The sequence below is a fragment of the Rhea pennata genome, chromosome 29, assembly GCF_028389875.1.
Source record: "Rhea pennata isolate bPtePen1 chromosome 29, bPtePen1.pri, whole genome shotgun sequence".
Lineage (NCBI taxonomy): Eukaryota > Metazoa > Chordata > Aves > Rheiformes > Rheidae > Rhea > Rhea pennata.
This window is the reverse complement of record NC_084691.1, coordinates 4,978,944-5,002,173: the sequence shown is the minus strand read 5'-3', so window position 1 is coordinate 5,002,173 and position 23,230 is coordinate 4,978,944. Positions and strand designations below refer to the sequence as shown.

The window sequence follows — 23,230 nt, the reverse complement described above, 5'->3', positions numbered from 1 at the left end:
GCGCCGCTCCCCAGTGACGCCAGCGCGGCGGCGGTGACGTGCGGCGGCGGTGGGCGGCGCTAGGACCGCCCGGCAGCGCGCGGCGCTTCCTGCCCTGCGCCGCTCCGGCTCGGCTCGGCTCGGCTCGGCTCGGCGGGGCCGGCCCGGCCCGGCCCGGTCCGCGCTGAGGGCCGCGCCATGCAGAGGCCCGTCCCGCGCCGCGCCGCGTGAGCCGGGCCCGGGGCGCCCGCCGGGCCCGCACCGCCGCCTCGCCAGGTCCGGGGCTGGGGGCGGCCGGGGGGCGGGTAACGGTCCGCGGCGGCCGTTAACGGTCGGGGGGTGCGCGCGCGGGGGGCTGGGCCGCTTGCGGAGCTCACCTCGCTGAGGGACCCGGGAGCGTAGCGCGGCCCCCCGTCCCCGCGGGCCGAGCAGGTTCCCCTCTCCGTCTCCAAGCGTAGCGGCAGGTCTAGTGCCCCGCCGCCGCCCCGGGGAGCCCCGCGAGGGCCCCCTGCCCCGCCGCCGCCCCGTGAGCCCCGCCCCGGGGAGCTCCGTGAAGGCCGCCGCCGCCCCAGGGAGCCCCGCGAGGGCCCCGGCCCCCGCCCCGGGGAGGTTCACCCCTCACTACCGGGGCGCTCCGCGAGGTTGTTGCCCTCCCCCCCACTCACTGCTTGTGCCCCATTCCCGTCCTAAGGAGCCCGATGTCCCCCACACACTCCGTTTCGGTCCCGGACAGGTCGTGTTCCTCCTCCCCCGCCCCCGTTTTTCTGGAGAGCCCACTGAGGTCTTGTTTTATCTCTCCCCCACCCCCCCGTGCCGGTCCCGGTGAGGGCTCTCCGCCTCCCCCCCCCCCCCCCCCCCCGCTCCGTTCCGGTCCCGGGGAGCCCAGTGAGGGCTCTTCCCCCCCCCCCCCCCCGCTCCGTTCCGGTCCCGGGGAGCCCAGTGAGGGCTCTTCCCCCCCCCCCCCCCCCTGCTCCGTTCCGGTCCCGGGGAGCCCAGTGAGGGCTCTTCCCCCCCCCACCCCGTTCCGGTCCCGGGAGGTTCCCCCCGTTGCTCCTCCTCTTCCCCGAGAGACCCGGTGGCCGGGGGGGGGGGATGTTCCTTGCCCTCAGAGGGACCCAGGCATCCAGGCTGCCAGTGCGTGTCGGGGGGGAGGGAGTCCCCACCGGGCTGGGGCATCCCGGGGGGGGCAGCTGCGATGGGGGGGCTGTGGCTGGCTGGCTCCGCAGCCCGGTGCCAGCAGCCTTTCCCTCTGCTCCCTCCCCCTCCTGCAGGAAGTGGCCGGGAAATGGCAGCTGTGTTTGTTGCGTCTCGTTGTTTTTGAAATGTCCTTTTTAATCAGATTGGGTTTCAGTTTCTGGACCTCCCCATGCTCCCAAGCCTCCTTGGCCGCATCAGCCCCGGCTCTAGCAGCCAGCTGGCCATGCAGCCTGCTTGCTGGCCAACAGGGGTGCTTTTTAAATGTGTTTTCAAAGGAACAATGATGATTAAAAATAAATAACTTTCCTTCCCCACCCCCTCAGTTTAGAGCAATGGATTCCCTGAGCTCCTGGCAGGCCCCAGGGACAAGCTGAGCTAGGAGAGCCCTTAACCCAAGCACTGTGCCACATGCATGCCTCCACAGCGCCCTGCTCAGGCTCCTCCAGCTCTTGCTGGAGCTGGGTTTGCGCTAGGGCTTTCTCCAGGGTACAGCACCTCCGCATGCCCTGCCAGCACTGAGGCCCAGGGCAGCCTGTGGTTATGCTGCTGCAGATGCAAGAGAAGGGAACCAGTCATCTTTCCCCAGCACCCCGTGCTGCTGAGCCGGCAGCCGTGGCCGTGTTTACTCCTGCCAGCCGAGGCTGTTGGCTGCCGAAAGCTGTGCTGGGGCTCGATGTCCTGCATGTGCTTTCTTCCCCTCCTCCTTATCTGCCGCCAGCTGTTCCCTGGGAGTGTGGCGTGAGGAGCTACCGCCTCACCGCAGAAGCGGGCCTATGACACAGACTAGGCAGGGGGCCAGGGTTTCCTCAGGCCCTTGTCCTGGACCCGTCAGCCCACTGCCCAGCACCCAGCCTCGGGAGCTGGCGTATCCCGCTTACCGACCTTGATTCAACTCAGCTTAATCAGGTGCAGGTTTTGTATGTAGAGCGGGGCTCTGCTTGCTCGGAACGGGCGATTCTCGGTTCAGCTGGTGCCTGCGTGCTTCCATCAATGGGCGAGCCAGATGGAAGCCAAGGGTAAGCATGTCCCTGCTGGTTGAATTAGGCTGGTATAAAATCACCTCTTAGTTGAGCCTTTTGTGAGTGGAGCAGGCCCAAGCGTTGGTTAAGTGCTGGATGCGTTGTAAGCACTGTTGCAAACAGCTTTTTTCTTTTTCTGTTTTTTTTTTTTTTTATGATGGTGTGTGCAATTGTTGCCATATAGGCTCTGCCAATTCCCTTGTGGGAGCGAGGTTGAAATCTAACCTGGAGGAATTACCCCCGAGCACGCGCGTTGTTGCTGCCTCAGTTCAATCGCAATTAAAACGCAAGTGAGCCACCCACCCGCCTTTCCATCCGCTTCACGCTCACAAACCCAGGCTGCTGCATGTTTAAAATCCCCGTCCAAAACTGGCGGTGCCAGCCCAGTGCCCAGGCTCTGGGCTGCAAATGGCTCTGCTGGGTCTGTGCATCTCTGCAGACTCGTCCAGCCTCTCCCTTGCCTGCCTGCCCTCTCCTTCCCTGCTCACACATGTGTGCAGCAGCTCTAGCTGCATCCAGAGCCCTCACCCTAATTCTCACCTCTGCTGTTAAGTGGTAGGCTCCAGTTACAAGCTGTGGCCCAGTTTGCAGCTTCGCATTTTATAATGTGCTGGCTGCGGAGGGAGAAGAGGATGCCGCTGCTGTGCCACGGGCAGAGGGGAGTGGTGTACGGGCAGGGGAGCGAGCCTCTGGGGCTGCTCCTGTGTGGGGAGGTGATGGCATCCGCAGGCACCGCACCCAGAGCAAGCGGGGGAGGTCAGGGCCAGAGAGGGCCTGGATAAACACCGCGCTAACCACTTGGCAGCGCTCCCGCCCAGCCTAGGCCGGAGGTGCTGAGGGTGGCTGGAGCCGGGAGATGGAGCCCAGGGCGTCCCGGTGCCTGGGGTGGGCCTGCAGTTTGCCCCTGGGCACAAGGGCAAGACGGGCGAGTATTGCTGTGGGTAAATCCCAGCTACTGCTGCTGTCCCCTTTCTCTGGGGCCAGCTGCTCTCCCGGTAGTCTGCACTGCTGCTCTTGCTCTCAAACCCCAACCCTATTAGCTGAACCACTCCTGTTCTATTAATCTCCCTTCTCTTTAAACTCCTCTGTCACTAGCGCTTGTTGTAATTAATTCCCCATCTTCCCTGCTTTTATTTTCCCCTCTTAGCTGCTGTGCTTCTCCTCCTGGCTCCTCTCCCCTCTAATTACCTCTTTTCCCTGCCCCCTCCCTTTACCTGGCACTCGCCCAGTTTATCCCAGTCTCTAATGCTGACCTGCAGCAGCCACCTGTCCAGTTCTGGCACGTCCTTTCGCCGCCTCCTCTGACCTTTAAAAGCCCGGGAGTGGCTTTCCCAGCCAGCACATCAAATGCTGGGTGTTACCGGAAAGGCTTTTTTTTTTTTTTTTTTTTTTAAACTACAGTGTGGCTGGCCAGCCTTCTTCTGTATGGCTGTGCACCAGGAGGCTCCCGAACTCGTAGAGCCTTCGGCTGCCGAGAGCCCTGGAGCAGGGGCTGGGCCGAGTCAGAGGCTGGGGGCTCCGGAGAGAGGTGGTGGCGGCAGAGCGAGGTGCCTTCCCTTGTGAATGCCACCTGTTCCCTGGCGAGCAGACGGCTGGGGGAGGATCTCTGGGCCACCTTGGGAAGTTCGGGAGTGATGCGTGTGTGGAAGTCACGTCACCACTCATACGGGTTTCTTGAGCAGATGAATCAGCTGCTGTGTCCTTAGACTGCTGGGAGAGGGCTCCACGGGCAGCCCAGCGTGCTGTCCACTGCTGTTGCGCTGGAAGAAACAAGGCCGGAATGTGATGAAATCCCCCATCTTGGTTTCGACATGGGCTGTGTTGTCAGCTCCTGGCTGAAACACCACGTCCTCTGTGTGGCAGGGTGACAGCCTTTCTGCAAAGGTCGACAGAGCCTGCACTGCCTCAGCCCGGGCATCGCGGATCAGCAGGCTTAGTGCCGCAGAGGGGGACGCGGGGAAGCCGGCTGAGACGGCCTCTGCCAGGCCCCAGTGAGTCCCTGGTCAGCTGGGGCCACTTCTGGCAGCAGGGCCTGCTGGCTGCATGGGCAGCCCAGGATGCTCCCAGAGGGGTCAGTGGCAGGCGGGTGGCCTTGGTGCCAGGGTACCCGGGATCTTATTGTGTCTCTGCTGGGGCTCGGCAGAGCCGCTGGCTCTCTTTCTGGCTTTGTTTGCTCTCCCTGTCCCTGTGTGGCTCCTCTGGTTGATAGCTATTCGGGCAGCTTCTGGCAGTACCCTTGGCACAACAAGGTCCTGATCCCAAGGTTGGCTACTGCCAGGAGCCGTGCTAGCAGCTTTCTGGTTTGGAGGGAGGAGTGTTTGTTCATCTCGGGCTCTGAAGGTCATCAGCATGGCTTCTTCCCCTCTCTCCTGGGCTTATGCTTAGAGCCAGCTATGCAAGCAGGAATTTCCCTGCAATCACTGGGTCCCTGGAGGGCTGGTCCCAGAGCTGCTGCAGGAGGACAGAGCCTCAGGCATTGGAGTGAGGAGCTGGCCAGGTTTCTCCTTGTGCTGGAGGACTGCAGCCATACAAGCCAATATGGGCCTCCCAGGGGAGTTGGGGCAAGGAGGGCTGCATGCCCTGGTGCGTGGAGCAGGGAGGCCCAGAGCGGCTGAATCTCCAGGCTTCTGCTCTCTCATGTCTGTAAAATGAGGCCAACCCAGATCCTCCCCTGAAACAGTTGATGAATAAATGTCTCTGAAAGCTGGGCTCTGGGAGGGGAAGGTGCTCTGTTCTGCCCGGCCTGGGTGGCTGCCCAGCCAGGCTCTGCCGTCTGCCCTTTGTCCAGCGAGCTGGCGTCGCGGTCCGCACCCAGGCTACGCTGTGGAGATGCTGCCCCTCTTCTCTCTCCCCCCCCCCCCCCCCTCCGCCCCGGGCTGCAGGAGCACGGGCAGATCGCAGCCAGGTGCCCCTGCTGCATCTGCAGTCTCCTTTTGGTCCCATTTCATGGGCTTGCTCATCTCTGCAGTGGCATTTCTGTGTCTGGGAAGCATTACTTTTCTCAGGGAACTGAGGCTTTGCCGAGTCCCTGCAAGGTCAGAAACCTGCTCTCTGAGGGGGAGTTGATGCTTCACTGAGAAGCAGCCTCTGCTGGGTCTGCCTCTGGCGTCTTCCTCGAGCCTGCCGGAGTTCCCACCATGCTGCTGCCATGGCCTCACCCTTCACTGGGTCAGGAGCCCTGGGAAGCTAGCAACTTAGAGCAGAGCATTTGAGTTTAATGCGGAAAGAAGTCCGTATGGGAGCAAATGAGATTTCTCAGTAGCAGCCTTCCCTGGGGATGCTGGAGCGTGGTGACAAGCCTACACTCATGCGGGTGGCAGCTTGCCTAATGTAGGGCTGCTGGTTTGGGGGCTGGCTTGTTGCAGAGGTAGTGCAGAGGTCTCTGTTGCTTTTGAATGGCCACTGGGGTCCCAGATGAGGGGGATTTTGCTGCCCTGAAGGGCTTTATCAGTTAGTAGCAGGCAGCTCTTTGCCTTCCCTTGCCCCACTTGTGTTCCCTCTCCAGTGACTCCATGGTTGGGGGCACTTCCTGGAAGGCGAGACTCTTTCTCCGGAGTTTCCCCCACACAGTCCAGCACTGCCTGTTTTTAAGGAGCAGCTCTTTGCCCCAGCTCACAGGGGCAGCGGGTTTGGGGTAGAGCCTCCACTGCCTGGAAGCAGGCACCTGGGGCAGGGCTGGGCTGGTTTGTGGGCAGATGATTCCCCCACCCTGCTCGAATTGGGGGTGGCAGGGCTGGGTGTTCTTATTGGCCTGGAAGTCCCTGTCCCTCCAGGCTTGAACAGTATTTAACCCTTCTGTGTCTCTTTTTTTTCCCCTTCTCAGAAATGGAAACAAACAACCATTTTAACTTCACTGGCCTTTCCTCCGTACCTACTGCCTCAGGACTGAAACCCACGCCTTCCTCAGGGGACAGCCTATACACGAACGGGTCTCCTATGAACTTCCCCTCACAAGGGAAAAGTAAGTGTCCTGGGGTGGCAGGGGCAGCCAGAACTGGGCGCAGCTTGCTTGTAGAAAGCCTCAGTACCCTCCATGTGCCAGTGTCTAGGGACAATGCCCTGCAGACAGCGACTAGCCCTCAATAGAAGAGGGATCAGGGACCCCACTCTTGAGGGGTGAATGGTGTGGCCACTGAGCGTTTGTCTGAAGGGGAGAGAGTTCAGGGAGTCCCAGCTCCCAGGCTCGCTTCAAGGAGAGGCTTTGTATCTCAAGGTTTGAGCTGTGTGCTGTCAGCGGGTGTCTGCAGGGCAGAATTGCACAGAGTCCGGGGCACCCCCGAGGCTTGGCAGGGGCAGGACCAGTCTAACCTGCAGACTGGTCACCCTCTGATTTTGTGTACTCATGAAAGGGGGGAGGAAGCCTAGGCCGTGGAGCCCCCAGGGAGCATCTCTATGGGAGTGAGTGGGAGGAGGTGGTCCCACAGCCAGGCTGCCCTGGGCCAGGACATGAAGGAACTGTGAAAGAGCAGTGGTTAGCATGGCTGGGAGGCAGGTCTCCCAGCCAGTGTGTGTTGTGGATCCTGAGTGGCTGGGGGAAGAGTCAGGGAGGGGTCTGCTGTGTGCTTGCAATCGCTTTGGCCTAGAAAAGAGAGGCCTTGCCAGAACAGGGTCTTTGCATGGATTTGGCTGGTCAGCTGATCCCTGCGGCAGCCCTGCCAAGTGCTTGACTAATCCCCTGGGATTCCTGTTGCTCTGATCTAGACGCTGGCAAAGCCCAGTGGCTGGGCCGGTTTCGCCTAACGGGAGAGCTGTGCTTGTGCACACTCCTGCTCCGGAAGGCTCCAGCTGAGTTTGGGGGGCTCCAAGGGTGGGGGGAGATGGATTGCCCTGCTTTGCCAGGGTTTGGGCAATAGTTGGGGTGTCCTGGCCTTATGTTTGGGCTGCATTGCTGCCCTGCCAGGCAAATCCTGCAGCTGTGGCTCTGCACAGCTCAGCTCTCTGCCCAGCTCAGCGCTCTGCCCTGACTTGCAGTTCCTTGCTGGCGTGGTTCCTCCTGAATTTGTCTGTGGCCTATTGCTACAAAGGCAATGAGGTCCTAGCCCTTTGAGTTTGCCTAGCTATCATCTTTGCTCTGCTTTTTCTGTCAGTCAGGGAACAAATGCTCCCATTCCTGGCTGACTTGTACCTGGGTGAGCTTTGCCCAAATGCGCTGAAACCCGCCACTGTTCCAAGGCGCTGGAAGCAGCGCTGGGTGCTGGCGTGCAGCTGGGCCACTCCAGGTGCCCATGGGTAGGATTAGTGGGGCTTCTGGTAGATCAGGTGACTGTTCCAGCCCCCCCCCCCCAGCCCTTTGCTGCCCTGGGGCAGAGATACTGTCTTTGGGCTGGGCCCTTGCGACAGGGAGAAAGGCTGTGTATCAAGGCTGCCTGTGCTGAGGCCGGTTAGGATGGGGGACGGGCAGGGCAGCAAGCTCTATGGCTGGTGGGATAGTTTCTCTTTCTGTCTTCAAACCCTCTCGTTTGCTGTTGGTAGAGTCTGGCTGGGTTCTCATGGAGGGAGGCTGCAGCATCAAGAAATCCTCTCTGCTCCCCCCCGATGGATGTGCTGGGCCGGGGCCTGCAGCTCAGTGCCATGCCATTAACCAGTTTTTCTCTTCCCTTCTCTCTCTTTCTTCACAGGTTTGAATGGGGGTATGAATGTTAATGGCTTCTCTACTGTATCTCACACTAGTACTTCAGGGACCTTCACCTCCACCACACATTCCTCCAGTACGCCTCACCTCCACTCCTACGACTGTCTCTGGGACTACTCGCAGTACCAGCCTGCCAGCACTGGCAACCTCAAGGACAGCAGCCCCATCATCTCCCAGTTCTCCAGCCTCGGACAGTACCCGCTCAACGGCATTATTGGGGGCTCCCGGCAGTCATCCCCAGGGCACAACACTAACCTGAGGGGGACAGGGCAGGAGTTCTGGGGCAACGGCACCCCCAGCTCAATGGGGCTGAACTTTGACTCGCAGGAGCTGTACGACTCCTTCCATGACCAGAACTTTGAGCTCATGCAGAACGGGCCAGCCAGCTTCTACGCAGCCTCCCAGCCTTCCCCCATGCTGAGCTCCGGCATGCAATCCTTCTCGCTTCCCCAGTGCCCGCAGGATGAGTCGGGCACCAGCGAGGAAGACACAGCCGCAGCCAAAGAGATTTCCCCTACCATCTCAGAGAATGGGGGCGGGCTGGTGGGCAGCATGGAGCTGGAAGACACACAGCCAGGTAAGGGCCCTGGCACTGCTGGATGCTGGGCAGGCATAGTTCCTATTCGTAAAGCCTTAGTGACCCCAGCTCATGAGTAACTGTGTGATGGAAGACAGGTACCTGACTTTCTGGTTGTGTACCAAACACAGAGTTGGATCTTTTACTTCTCCGGGAAATTTGGGCTATCTTAACCCACCTGCCCTGAATCCCAGGCTGTTTTTTGCCCATCACAGCTTAGAGTCGGTCTTGGGATCTTAGATCAGGCCAGATGCAGACTGCCAATGTAATTTGCTGACAGGGTGATGTTTGCTGCTACTTCTTCCATGTGTGGATGTGGGTGATGAGAACCAGCTGCAGCTCAGGGCCTTTTACTGCCAAAGGGATCGCGAGACCCACCTCACTGTGCAGCCTTGGTTTGGGAAGCACAGCCTCCCATGTCTGCTCTACTTCCCATGCCCAAAAGGGGTTCCTCGAGGCCAGCTTTCCAGGAGAGAACCCACCAGCATGAGGGCTGACCCTCAACCTCTGGAAGAGCTGGGGAGGACCTGTGGTGGGTGAGCCTGTGTGGAAAACACTGGAGGAGGAAAGGCAGCAAACCATCCCCAAGGCCAAGAGAGAGACACTGCAGCATGGGGATTTGGGAAGGGGAAGCGGCTGGGCAGTGGGAGCCTCAGCATGGTACCCTGGGGCGCTCTGAATGACTGCCAGCCTGAGCAAGGGCCCTTGGCCAGAGGTGCTGGGAGCGAAGCGAGGCCACCCAGCTCCCAGTTGCCTCTGGCTCCATCGCTGCAGCTCTGATGTGGCACGAGGAGTCGGCAGCCAGGCCCTGCAGTGCAAGAACTGGTTTGAAAGGCCGCTTCTCACAGGGCTGCTGCGTGTGCCCCTTTCCCTCCCCTCCCCTCCCCAGCTGCTCTGCTCTTTGTGGGCCTGTGCACAGACGCAGCCAGCCCTCCTGGCTCCCCACTCCCAGCCCCGCACAGCTTGGCAGCAGGGGAGCTCAGTGTTGTGCTGCCTCCTGGGACACAAGAGCTTAGTGATACCCTGAGGCTGGGATGGCAGAGGCCCTGGGCTCTGTTGCTAATGCATCCTGCTATCACAGGTTTGTTTTTGGTTGGTTCTCTTTAGACTTGAAGATATGCAGCTACAATGGGTCTGCTGCAGCTGTGGTGCCGCTCAGCCAGGAGGCATCTGTCTTGGCACCTGACACGGCCAGCGGCTGCCTGGGGGACGCGTCTCCTATCACCACTCCTCTGGAAGATGCTCACATCCTGAGCGAAGACCCTCTGGAGCCTTTTGAGTCTCTGGCCAGAGGTAGGGCGGCTGCCGCCCTGCTCAGAGGAGCTGGGCCGGATCAGGGCGTCGGGGCCGCAGTGGGCAGGATGGGCAGCTCTCTGGTCTGAGGTCGTGCAGAAGGCTCAAGCCATAAGTTTTCCGAGCCTCCCTCCTGCTACGCTGGCAGCGCTCCCTCCAGGGAGCGCGGCAGGCCGAGCGGGGTCCGTGCGGCTGCCTGCAGCGCCCTGCCAGGCCCGGGCACCGCGCAGCGCGGCCTGCCCCACCTCCTGTCCCCAGCGCAGGGAACATCCTCCCGGCTCCAGCCCCTTTCCCCAGGGCAATGCAGGCCAGGGCAGGGAGCCGGGGATGACTGAAGCTTTTCTCCAGCGGCTGCTTCCTCCCCGGAGTGCCAGCCCTGGGCAGGCCTTCCCAGGCGAGGGGCGGGCCTGCGCTGCCGGCTTCCCCCTTCCAAGCGCCAGCCCTCCTCCACCTTCTCCCTTCCCTTCCCAGCTCGGTGACGAAGCTGTTACTCGGTGCCTGAACTTCCGCGCTGGTGAACATCACCATCACCATCACGGCCATTTTGGGCTCCGCTTCCCAGAGGAGGGGGCGTGGCTGGGGCCGCCGCGGCCGCCGCAGTCCCTTAACCCCTCTCCTGCCGGCCCCTTTTCGGCTGGGGGGTTAATTGTTCCCGAGCTGGTCCTGCTGCTAGCCCCCGATGCCAGCTCTTCCCAGCGGGTCTGGCAGGGCTCTCGGGAGCGGAGATGTGGGTTTGTTTGCCCTTGATGTGCTCGGAGCCGTGTGAGCACCCCATGTGCGGTCCTGCTGAGGTTCTGGTACTGATACCCCCTCCAGACCCAGGGACTGGAGACCTCTACGAGATGGATGACTCTCAGCTGGTGAGCGACAAATCCCCCCTGGAGGAGCCCCCTGACATGTCGAGCCTGCACTGCTCTTCCAGCCCCTCCCTCAACAACTCCAGCTCCTTCAGCCTGCTGGCGGACGACAGCCAGCCTTCCCACTCGCTCTTCGCCAGCCCCAGCTCGCCGCCTGTCCTGGGGGAGGCTGTCTTGCAAGGTATGTGTCATGCCCAGGACAGAGCCAGTTGCAAGTGGCCTTGGAAACTCTCCAGGGCGCTGTGCAAAGCAGTTCACGGCCAGCGGAGACAACAAGTCCCAGCAGGCCGGGCTGCATTTCCAGCCAGACGTTCAGGCCGTATCCGCCAGCTGGCTCCCCGCGGGCTGGGGGGAGGGCTGCTGCCTGGAGTCTCCCTTGTTCTGCATTTTCTGCAGTAGCAGCTTTGTGTCCGGGTTGCAGGCCCCGGGCTGGCGCTATGAAGTACATGCGAGCAGCACTGGGACCCTGCACATCCCAAAGCCCTTGTGGCGGGAGCGTAAACCATGAGGGAACTCTGATTTGGGGCGTGTGCACTGGAAGTGGCTGGTCCTGCCAGCACTTTGCGTGGGGAGCCTGTTCAGGGAAGAAAACTGCCCAGTTACAAGTGACTGCCCTTCGCACACCCGTGCTGGGTGCGAGCCCTAGCGCAGGGGCCGCCTCCGCTCTGGTGGGCGAGCAGCTGAGCGCTGCAGGGCCTGGCCATGACTGGACTGTCGCGTGGGCGGCATCCGGGAGGGGGACACGCAGCCACATTTCCCCCGTGGTTGGACGGGGGTGGGGGCAGTCTGGTTTCATGGGCGGAGCAGGAAGAGAGCAGAGCTCGGCAGTGACGTCCCTGACCTTGGCTTTGCAGACAGCAGCGTGGACCTCAATAGCAGCAGTCACGCCGGGCCGGAGGAGTCAGAGTCCCTGGAGCTTGACCCTCCGCTGGAGCCGGAGTCCCCTGCCCCTTCTCCAGAAGAGGAAGAGGAAGAAGCTGGTGACAGCTGTCCGGAGACTTCAGCCGCGCCTGAAGGAGAGAGTGAAGAGGCAGCCCCCCTCTGTGCGTCAGCAGGTGGTGAGCAAGGAGACTCCTCCTCTGGCTGTGCCAGCCACCAGCGATGGGCCCTTCAGCCACCACTCGCTGAGCAAAGGGTCTCCACTGTCTCGGCAGGTGATGTCCCACGGAGGCGCATTGCCACCCAAGAGGAGGTGCGCTTCCCCCTGCAGCACGGGTATGTGGTGCTATCCCTGTCCCTCTGCCCTGTCGCCAGCCCCGCTGCAGGCCCTGATCCTTGCACAGATGAGGCTGTGCAGGGCCCTGGCTGAGCTGATTTTTGTGCCCAGGTGGAGGAGAGAGGTGCGGATCAAGAAGGGCAACCACCGCTGGCAGGGGGAGACGTGGTACTACGGGCCCTGTGGGAAGAGGATGAAGCAGTTCCCGGAGGTGATCAAGGTAAAAGTGCCGGGGTGAACTGGACTAGAAGAATAGTAGCGTCAATGAGAAGGTCTCCCCCCAAACTAACCAAACTAGGGTTGCTGCTTTGCCCTGTGTCTGCCCGAACTCTGCCAGACCCCTTGATTGCAGAGCACAGATGCCCCTGTTCAGCTACTGGGCCTCCCAGAGGCAGAGCTGCCCAGCCTGCTTAAGAGAGGCCACAACAAGTGAGGGGCAGCGAGCAGTGCTCCCACAGGACCCCTGGCCAGCTGCATTCTCTGCCGTGCCAGCGACGGCTGCCTCCTCCCCAAAAGCAACTGCTATCCAGTTCAGGGTGCAGGCGTTGCTGTCAGCAGCCATGCCACGTCCCTGCTGCAGGAGAGGCTGTGCTGAACCTGCCCCCTGCCCTGTACCCTCCCTCACAGAGCTCTTCTCCTTCTCCTCCCAGTACTTGAGTAGGAATGTGGTGCAGGATGTCCGGCGCGAACACTTCAGCTTCAGCCCCCGCATGCCTGTTGGAGACTTCTACGAGGAACGGGACACACCTGAGGTAGGTTTTGGGGGAGCAGGTGGGGCGCAGCCCTAGGCCAGCTCTACCTGGAGCTGCCATCTGGGCTACGCTGCCCTCCCCTTCCCATGTGCCAGCAGATGCTGAGCACCACTCTCCAGGGCAATCTCTGCCAGATGCAGGGGGCTGTATGGGAGACTGGGACAGAGACTGTGTTGTGGGCTGGGACACTGCTCTGGCAGCAAGGGCGCCTCTTCTAGGAGTGAGCCTGGGTTTTTGCCTGCAGGGTTTGCAGTGGGTAAAGCTGAGCCCTGAGGAAATCCCATCACGCATCCAGGCCATCACAGGCAAGCGCGGGCGACCTCGCAATGCAGAGAAGGCCAAGCCCAAGGAGACGCCTGCTGTGAAGCGTGGCCGAGGCCGGCCTCCCAAAGTCAAGATGGTTGACTTGCTGAGCAAGACAGATGCTCGGCTGCTGAAGAAACTGGAAGCCCAAGGTACTCCCTTCCCTGGTCCCTCGTGCCCTGCAGTTGGTCTGTGCTGCCCTGCTTCACCTTGAGATATCTCTTGGGACAGAGATGGCAGCCAACCACTGCCTGGTTCTGGAGCAGCATCAGGGCCCCAGCACCTTGTCCCTATTACTGACCCTCTTCTCCACTCTTGCAGAGGTGCTTAGTGAGGAGGACAAGTTGAAAATGAGCAAAATCAAGAAGAAAATGAGGCGGAAGGTACGAGAGGTGTCATGGGGAAGGATGGGACTGGGGCTGTCCTGCCAGGAGCTGTCTCCAAGGCTTTGTCTGTCCTCCTGTGGCTCTTGATCCAGCAGTGGTTGGGGTTGAGCTGCCTTTTGGGGCTCTGCCAGTCTTTGGGTACTTCGGGAGCCTCCCTTTCCCACAAGAATGGGTGTCAGTAGTTCCTTCCTCTGGCAGCATCGCTGCCTCCCATGCAGTGAGCAGTGTGCAGCCTGTGGTGCAACTAGCATTGGGCTGTCTCTGCCTGACCTCGTGGGACTGGCTGTACTGGGACTGTGACCCCGGGGCTGGCCAGACTGGGGGCACTGCAGCTACCCCAGCAGAGCAGCCACGGGCAAGGGAACTGCCCCTCTGCTCTCCTTGGTGTGGGAAGGCCTCACCTTGGCCCTGAGCTGGATCTCGTCCTTTCCAGGCAAAGAACAAGCAGAAGCAAGAAGCAAAAGCTCCCAAAGCAAAGGAGACCAAGAAAAAGTCCAAGGTGAGTGCATGGGGAAAAAGTCCAAGGTGAGTGCATGGGGGTACAAGGGGACCCAGAAGAGGGGAGTGGGGACAGTCACTTTGTCATGTGACCCCTGTGATCTGTCCTCAGGCCAAGGAGAAAAAGGGCAAGACAGAGAAAGGCAAGGAAAAGGTACGGCTCAAGGAAAAGAAGGGCAAAGCAACTCGCAAGGTGGACAAAAGCCTCTTGGCCCAGCGGCGCCTGGAGGAGCGTCGACGGCAGCAGCTGATCCTGGAGGAGATGAAGAAGCCCACAGAGGACATGTGCCTGGGGGACCACCAGGTCAGCTGGGCCTTGAAGCAGGGTGCAGAGGGACTTGGTTGAGCTGAGCTAATGAGTCACCTGCTTGCCTGGTGCCTTGCACCCCCTGATTATCATGTCTCCTTCCCTGCAGCCCCTGCCAGCCTTCTCCCGCATCCCAGGCCTTGTGCTGCCCAGCCGCGCCTTCTCCAACTGCCTCACCGTTGTGGAGTTCCTCCAGAGCTATGGCAAGGTCCTGGGCTTCGACCCAGCCAAGGACGTGCCCAGCCTCTGCACACTGCAGGAGGGGCTGCTGGGTGTGGGTGACAGTGCGGGTGAAGTGCAGGACCTGCTGGTGCGGCTGCTGCAGGCTGTACTCTACGACCCCGGCCTGCCTCCCTACTGCCAAGTAAGATGAAGGGCATTGCTGGCGCTTCTGACCTTGCCTTCTAGCTGTGCTGTGGATTTCCCCCTTTATCCATGTCCCCTGCCCTGTTCACTCGCTGCTCCATCTGGGCTGGGGATGGTGGTGGGGCTTGTGCCCCACTGAGACGCAGGGTTCTGCAAGCTTGGGGCTTGGTGCAGGAGACCACTGTGATTTGGGGTTCTGCTTCTCTTGCTGCAGCCAAGGGCTGTGCAGCCTCCCGCCCACTCTCTCTATGCGTGTTCAGCTCCTGGCTTCATCCCACATGTTCTTAGCCCCTAGAGGCAGCCTTTGGGATGTTCCCAGCCATCTGTCCTACTGCACAGGCCTTGGAGCATGGCAGACAAGATGCCTCCCCAAGCCCAGTCTGGTTTTCTTGGCTTGTTCCCACTTGGGTTTGGGTTGCCTGGCCCTGGTTTTCCCATCTGTGAGGCGGTGGGGTCCTTTTCGTGCCCTGGAAAATCCCCCATTTTTCCCAGTGGGCAGGAGGGGACTCCCTAAACATTCCTTCTGCTCTGCTCAGTCCCTGAAGATCCTTGGGGAGAAGGTGTCAGAGATAAGCCTGAACCGTGACACTGTTTCTGAGATTCTGCGCTGCTTCCTCATGGCATACGGAGCAGATGACGATCTGTGTGATGGGCTGCGGACGAAGCCCTTCCAGGCGCTGCCCCCGGACAAGAAAGCAGCCATCCTGGCCTTCCTGGTGAATGAGCTGAACAGCAGTGCCCTCATCATCAAGTGAGCAAAGGGGGTGCAAAACTTGTCCTCTTGTATCCTGGCCACGCTGAGGCCAACCACAGTGTAGCCATGTGCCTGCCGCCTCACTGCGAGCCTGTGCTGCTGCCAGGCCTTGGAGTCCCCATGGACTGTGCTACCATGGCCTCTGGGCACAGGGTGGGAAAGGCTGAGCTTGTTTGTGTCCCAGGTGGGCCCATCTCCTTCCCCCTATCAGTGCCGTGCGGAGCTAGTCCTCTGCAGCTGAGCCCCTCATCTCCTTGCAGTGAGATTGACAAGACCCTGGAGAACATGTCTAACTACAGGAAGAACAAGTGGATCATCGAGGGCCGACTGCGCAGGTGGGTGCTGCCAAATCCAGCTTGTGAAATCCATGACCTGCCAATCTCTATGTGAGGAATGTTGTGGCTGGGAGCTGTTCTGTTGTCTCTGAAACATTCCCTTCTGCTCCCTTATTCTCCCCACTGGAGATGGGACCCGGTGCTAGAACTGTCTCAGGCTGTCATACAACCGTGTGTCTTGTCCAGCTGTGGGGAATGGAGGGTAAATTAGTGGCACATACTGAACACTTCTGCTCTGGCTTGGCAGGTTGAAGATTGCCCTGGCCAAGAAGACGGGCCGTCCAGAGTCAGAGATCACAGGCTTGGATGATGGGCGGAGGAGACGCAGCTCTCGCCTCACAGAGGAGAATGGCCTGGAGATGGAGGAGGAAGAAGAGAGCCGAGGCCGGAAATCCCGCAAGGATGAGGAGGTGACATACCTGAGTGGGGTCAGCTGCTCACAGGGAGCAGTTTGGACCAGGGTACAGTGGAGACTGAGAACTCAGCCTCCTGGGTTCTCTTCCTAATTCTACCAGTGTTTTTCTCTGACGGGTGTCTTCTCTTTCCCAGGCTGACACTTCTACATCCAGCGTCCCTGAGCTAGAGAGACAGATTGAGAAGCTAGCCAAGGTAACCTGACAGAGAGGGGCTGCTGGGATTTGCTTCTGGTGCAGCTTTGTTGGGGGGAGGGAGGGGGCTCCCAGCCCTTCACCCCTGCTATGCTCTCCCTACAGAGGCAGATGTTCTTCCGTAAGAAGCTGCTCCATTCCTCACAGACACTGCGGGCAGCCTCTCTGGGACAGGACCGGTATCGGAGGCGGTACTGGGTCCTGCCCCACCTGGGTGGGATCTTCGTGGAAGGTACAGAAGGTGAGTGGAGAAGAGTTCCAGTGGGGGGGGGGGGCAACATTGGAGGCCCCTTCTGGAGGGGATCCACGTGGTTCACCTCCTCTTCTTGCCTTTGCAGTAGTTGAGCCAGTGCCAGAGGAGCACACAGAAGAGAAGGTGGCTTCCCACATCTCTCCAGTGAAGGAGGAGCCAATGGACCTGCCCATTCCCAACCGAATGAACTGCACGGCCTCGCGCTCCCGGGGCCGGCCACGGAAGAGCAAAGAGGAGCTGTCCCAGCACTGTGGGCCCAAACCTCCTCCTGTCAACGGGGTCCTAGAGGATTCAGTGTCCTTGGGCCAGAGCCAGCACGACCTCAGCCAGTCTGCCTTCCTGTCCTGGCTGAGTCAGACACAGTCATCCCGTCTCAAGGACTCCATGCTCACCCCAGACAGCAGCCCCGGGAAGGGGGACTCGGGGCTCCCGCCTGTTGAAGCCCTGACTGACACTGCAGCAGAGGAGGAGAATACCACAGAGACTACAGAGAAACAGGGACCCTGGTTCAACCTGCTGCCCCAGACGCCCTGTGATGACCATGCCCCCCTTGCTACCTCCTCAGCTGAGCCCTCGCCAAGAGCCAGCTCACAGCCCCGCAGCCAGCACTGTGGGGAGCAGCCCAAGGCCTCTGCCAGGCAGGTATGTGCTCAGACATCTCCTGTGGAAGGGAGCCCTGGGGAGGAGGGAGGCTCTGTCCAGAATTTACATTTCAGCATACAGTGACCCTTTGGGAAATTGTCTGCCCAGAGGGATGGGGAAAGGACCTTCCTTGGGGTCTTTGGAGGAGAAAGTTGAGGTGATCCCGGTGGCTAGGGAAATGCTACTCTTATGACTGCACATCTGTATGCTGGGAACTTGGTCCTGCTGTCCTCAAAACCTCTGGGCCGAGGCTGCAAGAATTGAAGGGGCTCCCTAGTGAAGGCAGCCGTGAGTGGCTGCAGCGCCTGGGGTTGGCGGCCTGAGGGGAGTGGATGTGCGGTTGACCCTTCTCTGACCTGCTCTGTCTCCTCCCAGCTGAACGGCCTCCCTGCGGAAGACCCCACGTCTCCCCTGCTTGCTTCCACACCGGTCCATGCTGGTGCCAGGGTCCATGGCACCTGCCCCAGGAGTCGGAGCAGCCTGGAGAAGCTCCAAGACCCATCCGGGCAGCCGAAACGCCGGGGGCGTCCCCCTACAAAATTCTTCAAGCAGATTGAACAGAAGTACTTGACCCAGCTGACGGAGCAGCCTGTTCCCCCTGGTGAGCCCCCTGCCCTTCTGCTTCCCTGTCTGCCCTGCCAGAAACTCCAGACCCTCTCATGGGTAAAACCCTGCTCTTCCAAGGCTGAGGCGTGTACTTGGGAGAGCCATGGCCTGGATTTTCCACTCCTTGATGAAATCAGTGTGTCTAGCAGGCAGTGGCCTGCACTGCCACTCCTGGGTCCCACTCCTTGTGTGCTGGGCCCTTAGGCAGGATTTTGCAGGCACTGAGCTAGCTGTTTGCCATTGCCTTGCAGAGATGCAGAGCGGCTGGTGGTGGCTGCAGGACCCTGAAGAGCTGGAGGCAGTGGCCCGTGCACTGCATCCTCGGGGAATCCGGGAGAAAGCTCTGCATAAGCACCTCACCAAGCACAAGGATTACCTGCGGGAGGTCTGCCTGCGTACCACCACTGGTAAGGACTGCCCGCATGGGCCAGGACACATGACCGGCTCCATGCCTTTCCCACTGAACCTTTCCTCTTCCTCCAGACCCCATCTTCCACCTGCGCCCGGAGGCAACCAGTGCCGCCGTGTCTCGGGAAGCCTTGGCCCAGTGGTCAGTGATGGAGAGAGCCTATGAGACTGACCTCTCCATCCTGCAGTGGGTGGAGGAGCTGGAACAGCGTGTGCTGATGGCAGATTTGCAGATACGGGTAGGTGCCGGGAAGGGGCTGCTGGCGACATACCTTTGGCCTGTCGCCCTCCTCTGAGCCTGTCTCTCTTGCAGGGTTGGACGTGTCCCAGTCCCGACTCCACACGGAATGACCTGCAGTACTGTGAGCACAAGGTGGAACCCCTAGAAGATATCACCATCAAGAACCGCCGGGAAGGACTGCCACTGTGCCGGGAGCACACCAACCCCCTGGACTTGGCAGTTCTGCGGCTGGCAGCACTGGAGCAGAACGTGGAGCGGCGCTATCTGAAGGAGCCACTCTGGCCGCTGCACGAGGTGGTGGTAGAGAAAGCAGTCCTGAGCAACCCTGAGGAGATGAACCTGGGCACCACAGAGATGTGAGTCCCTGGTCCTCGCACAGCTGGGACCAGTTTAATTAGGACATGGACAGCCCCAGCTTAGCACTGCCTTCGCTTTTGTACCTTCCCCAGTGCATATGAGATCACACCCCGAATCCGGACATGGCGACAGACTCTGGAGCGATGCCGGAGTGCAGCTCAGGTCTCCCTGTGCATCTACCAGCTGGAGAAGTCCATCGCCTGGGAGAAGTCAGTCAACAAAGTGGTGAGAGCCTCTACACCGTCCCTGCCAGGCAGGAGAGCCAAATCTCCTCGGGGTCATCATGGCCCAGCTGTGCCTGGCCAAATTCCCTGCTGCAGAATGCCTGTGGGTTTGAGGCCATGCTTCCTGGGGTGGTGGGGATGGGGAGGCCTGCTCTGTGGGACCAAGCTCACGTAGCCCTGCATGGATGTTGTTTGTCTGATCCCTGCTCTCCAAAGACCTGCCTGGTGTGCCGACGCGGAGATGACGACGAGCACCTGCTGCTGTGCGACGGTTGTGACCGTGGCTGCCACCTCTACTGCCACCGGCCCAAGATGACGGAGGTGCCCGAGGGCGACTGGTTCTGCTCTGTCTGCCTCTCCCAGGTAGGTTGCGGAAGAGTCCCCAGACATCAGCTAGCAACCTCTGTCCCGTGGGGGTGTCCCAGGGCCAGGTGCCCAGCTTGCTCAGGCTGTGACCCCATTCCTCTTCCCCACAGGCGGAGGAATATCAGGACCCCAGCTCACCCCGGCGAGGCAAGAAGCGGAAACGGGGGCGTCTCTTTGGGGTGGGCTTCGTGGAGGCTGACGAGAGCCCCCGGCGCCGGTCAGCCTCACGCCGCCGTGAGGGCCTGGCAGTGCCCCGCTACTCAGGCGAGGGCCTGTCACCCTCCAAGCGGAGGGGTGCATCATTGCGGGGCCAGCCCAGTGACCTGACCTTCTGCGAGTGAGTGGGGATGCAGGGGTGAGGGGCCCCAGGGGCAGCCGCGTCCCTCGGCTCCCCCTGACTGAGCCCATCCGCCCCTAGGATCATCTTGATGGAGATGGAGTCACATGAGGATGCCTGGCCCTTTCTGGAGCCTGTCAATCCCCGCCTGGTGCCCGGCTACCGAAAGATCATCAAGAATCCCATGGACTTTGCTACCATGCGCACGCGGCTGCTGCGGGGCGGGTGAGTGCAGGATGCTCCTGGGTGCCTGGGAGCTGGGGCTGGCAGCATCACGCAGCTGCCTGCTGCGGCTGGGTGATCTGTGCTAGGGGGGTGGGCCGGGCTGGCAAGGAACCCCCTTGCTCCTGATTTGGTCAGTTCCTGACTGCCTGTTCACCCCAGGTACACGAGCTCTGAGGAGTTTGCGGCCGATGCCATGCTGGTGTTTGACAACTGCCAGACCTTCAACGAGGATGACTCGGAAGTTGGCAAAGCCGGGCACGTCATGCGCAAGTTCTTCGAGAGCCGGTGGGAGGAGTTTTATCAGGGAAAACATGCTACTAACCCGTGAGGGGGGGGGGCGGGCCAGGGCACCCACCTGCCTTCCCATACTCAGGCAGGGGCTCGGGGCCACCCCTCCTGCTGCCCTTGCTAAGAACTGACTCCTCTGGAGCTGATCTCGCTGCCTGCTGAATTCCTACCGGAGGCTGGTCCCTGGCCAGAGTGAAAAGGGCCCCAGCCCTGCTCCGCAGAGACCATGGTCCTTTTCCGCTGCCTCGACCCTCCACCCCCAGCAACACAAACTCACAGACTGTGTAAGCCAAAAAGAAAAAAAAAAGAGGTGTTTTTTTCTTTCTTTCTTTTAAATTTTATTTTCTAATTAAAAAAAAAAGAAAAAACAGACACCCCCCCCACCTGACAAACGAGGAAAGCGAATCCCCTGCTGGGAATATTTAATAATAGCAATAGTTTGTAGTGAATGTGTAAGAACACTCCTGTGCAGTGTCGTACATGCATTAACGGCCAGTAAAGTGGACTTAATCCCTCGCCCGCCTCACAGCCCCCCTTCCCCCCCCACCCACGCTGCTCCCGCTCACTCGCTGGCTCCCCCGTCGCCCCGGGCCAGGATCACCCCTTCGCCCCACATCAGGCCTGACTGCGCAGACACTTTAGCTGGGAGGGTGGCCCCCCTCGGGGGCCATCCTGGGTCCTGCCCCTGGCCCTGGCTGCAAACCCTTCTGCTGTAGGAGTTCCCCTACTCCCTGCACTGCTCCTGCCCCACTTCTCCGGGCCTGGGATGTTGGACGGACGGCCCCTACTGATCTGGCTCCAGGGACCAAATGGGGGAGGGCAGGGGGGCCCCAGTCAGCCCTTTCCCTGCCTCCACCTCTCAGGAAGACCCCGGCCCCCCTGCCCTCCCCACTGCGAGGACCCCCCAGGGCTGGGCCTGGGTCCTGGCCACCCCTGGACTCTCTCTCTCTCTCTCTCTCCCCCCCCCCCCCCCAAATTGGGATCCCTCAGGGACGCTACTGCAGGCCCCGGGTAGGGAGGGGGCCAAGCCCGGTTTCTGCACCAGAACATGGACTTGAAGCCTCAGGCGGGTGTTGGTGTCCTGCTCCCCCCACCCCAAACCCCTGCCAGAGTGCTTGGGGGTTTGCACTCGGTGGGGAGGGGGACCGGGCCGGCCCCCAGCCCAGGGCAGCCGGAGCCCCCGGGCAGTGAGCAGGCACCTACCTCAGTGCGGAGGCACCCGCGGGGGGCCCGGCTCGGCTGCTGTGCCCCCCCCCCGGCCGGGCAGCCCTGGGCGAGGGTCTGGGCTGGGCCCCCGCCAGCCCAGGGACGTCCGGGGCCCACCTGGCCCCCCTAGCCAGGATATTACGGGTACTCGCTCTGGGGCGGTTTGACGGCTGGTGGGGCCTCACGGAGACGCTGTGGGGGCCACAGGCATGTCCCCCCCATCGCCGGCCCCACAGAGCACTGAAAACAACTAACCTACCTGGGCGAGAGGGGCAGGGGGCAGCTGGCCACGCACCCGCTCCCCGCCTGCCCCACTCTGGCGTCTTTAAAAGTAGCCTTTTTTCTATCAGATAACCTCAGAAACTTTTTATTTTATTTTATTTTTTTGCTTTGAAATAAGAGGTGGATTTGAAGTCTATTTGAACTGACTTTATATTACGCATAAATATTTATATTTTATCTAAATAACTGCGCTGTAACAAACTTTTTTTGTGGTTTGTTTTTTAGTAATGTTTTGGATCTGTCAGGTTTTTTTCCGTCGTGGGAAAGTTTTTGGGAGTCTCCGTATTGTTCTCGTGTTTGTTTGGTTGAAGTTAATTTCCCCCCCCCCCCCCCGCCTTGCCCTAGTTTCTGACCCCCATGTAGCCTCCCGCCCCGGTAACGCAACCCGCCACGGCCCAGCTCCGTGCCCGCTGTGCGCTGCAGACCTCGATCTGGACTGAGGGGAAAAGCTCGAAGAGAGGAATATATTTTTCTTTGACCCGGTTCTGAGTCGTTTGTGAAGCCCCTTCGGTCGGGGGCTCCGGCCGTCGCAACGGAAAGGAACAACCAACGCTGAGATGTTGCGGCCCCTTCCAGCCTACAGGCCGCCTTTTTATATAACCAAACGTGTTGTTTTAGTGACTTTTTGATAATGTACAGGTTTTGTGAATTTAAATTAATTTCTTTCTATATTTTTAGGACCAATCTCATTTTTAATAAGGTTTAAAGGAGAAAAAAAAAAAGATTCTAGCCCTCCTGTTTGTTGCCTGTGATGTCCCCACGAGCTGTAGGACCGTGCGTGTCGCGTTACGAGAATAAACAACTCACGTTTGATAGACACACAGTGGTCGGGCGTTTCTGTGGGAGCCCAGTGCCCCTGCGCCGCGCACCCCCGGCCCCTTCCTGCACAACAGAGGCATTGGCTTTTCTCGCCTTTTTATTTAAAAACAAAAAAACTCCAAAATGAGACGGTGGGAGCTGGTTGAGGGGGGGCAGGATGGGGCGAGCCGGGCCGGAGCGCGGAAGCAGGAGGAAGAAATACAAAACTAGAAACCTCTTGAGATTTTAAAAAAAAGCAACTTAAAAACCTGTACAAAATGCGCTACGTATAAATTAAAGGGGGGCACGAGGGGCCTGGGGGGGCCTCAGTTTCTCTGCAGCTCGGGCCCCCTGGGCCTGGGCCGGGCCAGGCTGCCGGCACCGCTGACCCTCCCGGGGGGCAGTGGGGCCGGAGGGCCTCGGCGCCCCGGCCGTGGGGCCCGGGGGCCCAGCTGCAGGTCTCCCTCTTTGGTTCCTTCCGTGGGGGCGTCCGCCCCCCCAACGAGAGGGGCCGTGCCCGGGGGCCGGGCGCTAGCAGCAACGGGAGAGGTGGGTGGTGGCTGGAAACCGGGGGGTGGTGTCACCCCAAGCAGGGGCGGAGGGCTGCGGCCCCCCCGGGCAGGCCCAGGCCTGGGCTGAGCACGCACCGAGCTGTGGGGTGAGGTAGATGTGTGGCAGGGGCCCCGCCGCCCCGGGGGGCCAGGGAGACCCTGCCCCGTGGGGGGCCCCGCTGCGGGGGGGGCCGGAAGAACCGGGAGGCCCTGGGCAGAGCTGGCACCGGGGGGCACGGCCGGCCCCAGAGCTGGAAGCGAAGGGGGGGCCGGAGCCCCATGGGACGGACGGGCGGGGGGGCGGCTGCGGCTCCGCACCCCCGCGACACCCTCGATCTTTGGTTAAACGAGTAGCCGCTGCGCGGCC

The 23,230-nt window shown here is 60.7% G+C and overlaps 1 protein-coding gene across 1 annotated transcript; it reads left to right on the top strand.

Moving 5' to 3' along the window:
• The first annotated feature begins 205 nt into the window (after positions 1-205).
• On the top strand, positions 206-22,333 carry BAZ2A (bromodomain adjacent to zinc finger domain 2A). Its single transcript, XM_062597131.1, has 29 exons — positions 206-255; positions 6,019-6,156; positions 7,814-8,404; positions 9,512-9,697; positions 10,514-10,735; positions 11,409-11,612; positions 11,709-11,769; positions 11,882-11,990; positions 12,421-12,522; positions 12,767-12,977; positions 13,147-13,208; positions 13,645-13,710; positions 13,822-14,013; positions 14,126-14,380; positions 14,919-15,133; positions 15,397-15,471; positions 15,719-15,881; positions 16,021-16,080; positions 16,185-16,320; positions 16,418-16,974; positions 17,350-17,575; positions 17,832-17,987; positions 18,064-18,227; positions 18,302-18,585; positions 18,679-18,811; positions 19,027-19,173; positions 19,287-19,513; positions 19,595-19,738; positions 19,898-22,333. The coding sequence occupies exons 2-29, from the start codon at positions 6,021-6,023 to the stop codon at positions 20,064-20,066; spliced, it is 5,253 nt and encodes a 1,750-aa protein (XP_062453115.1). The 5' UTR covers positions 206-255; positions 6,019-6,020; the 3' UTR covers positions 20,067-22,333.
• Positions 22,334-23,230: the final 897 nt, after the last annotated feature.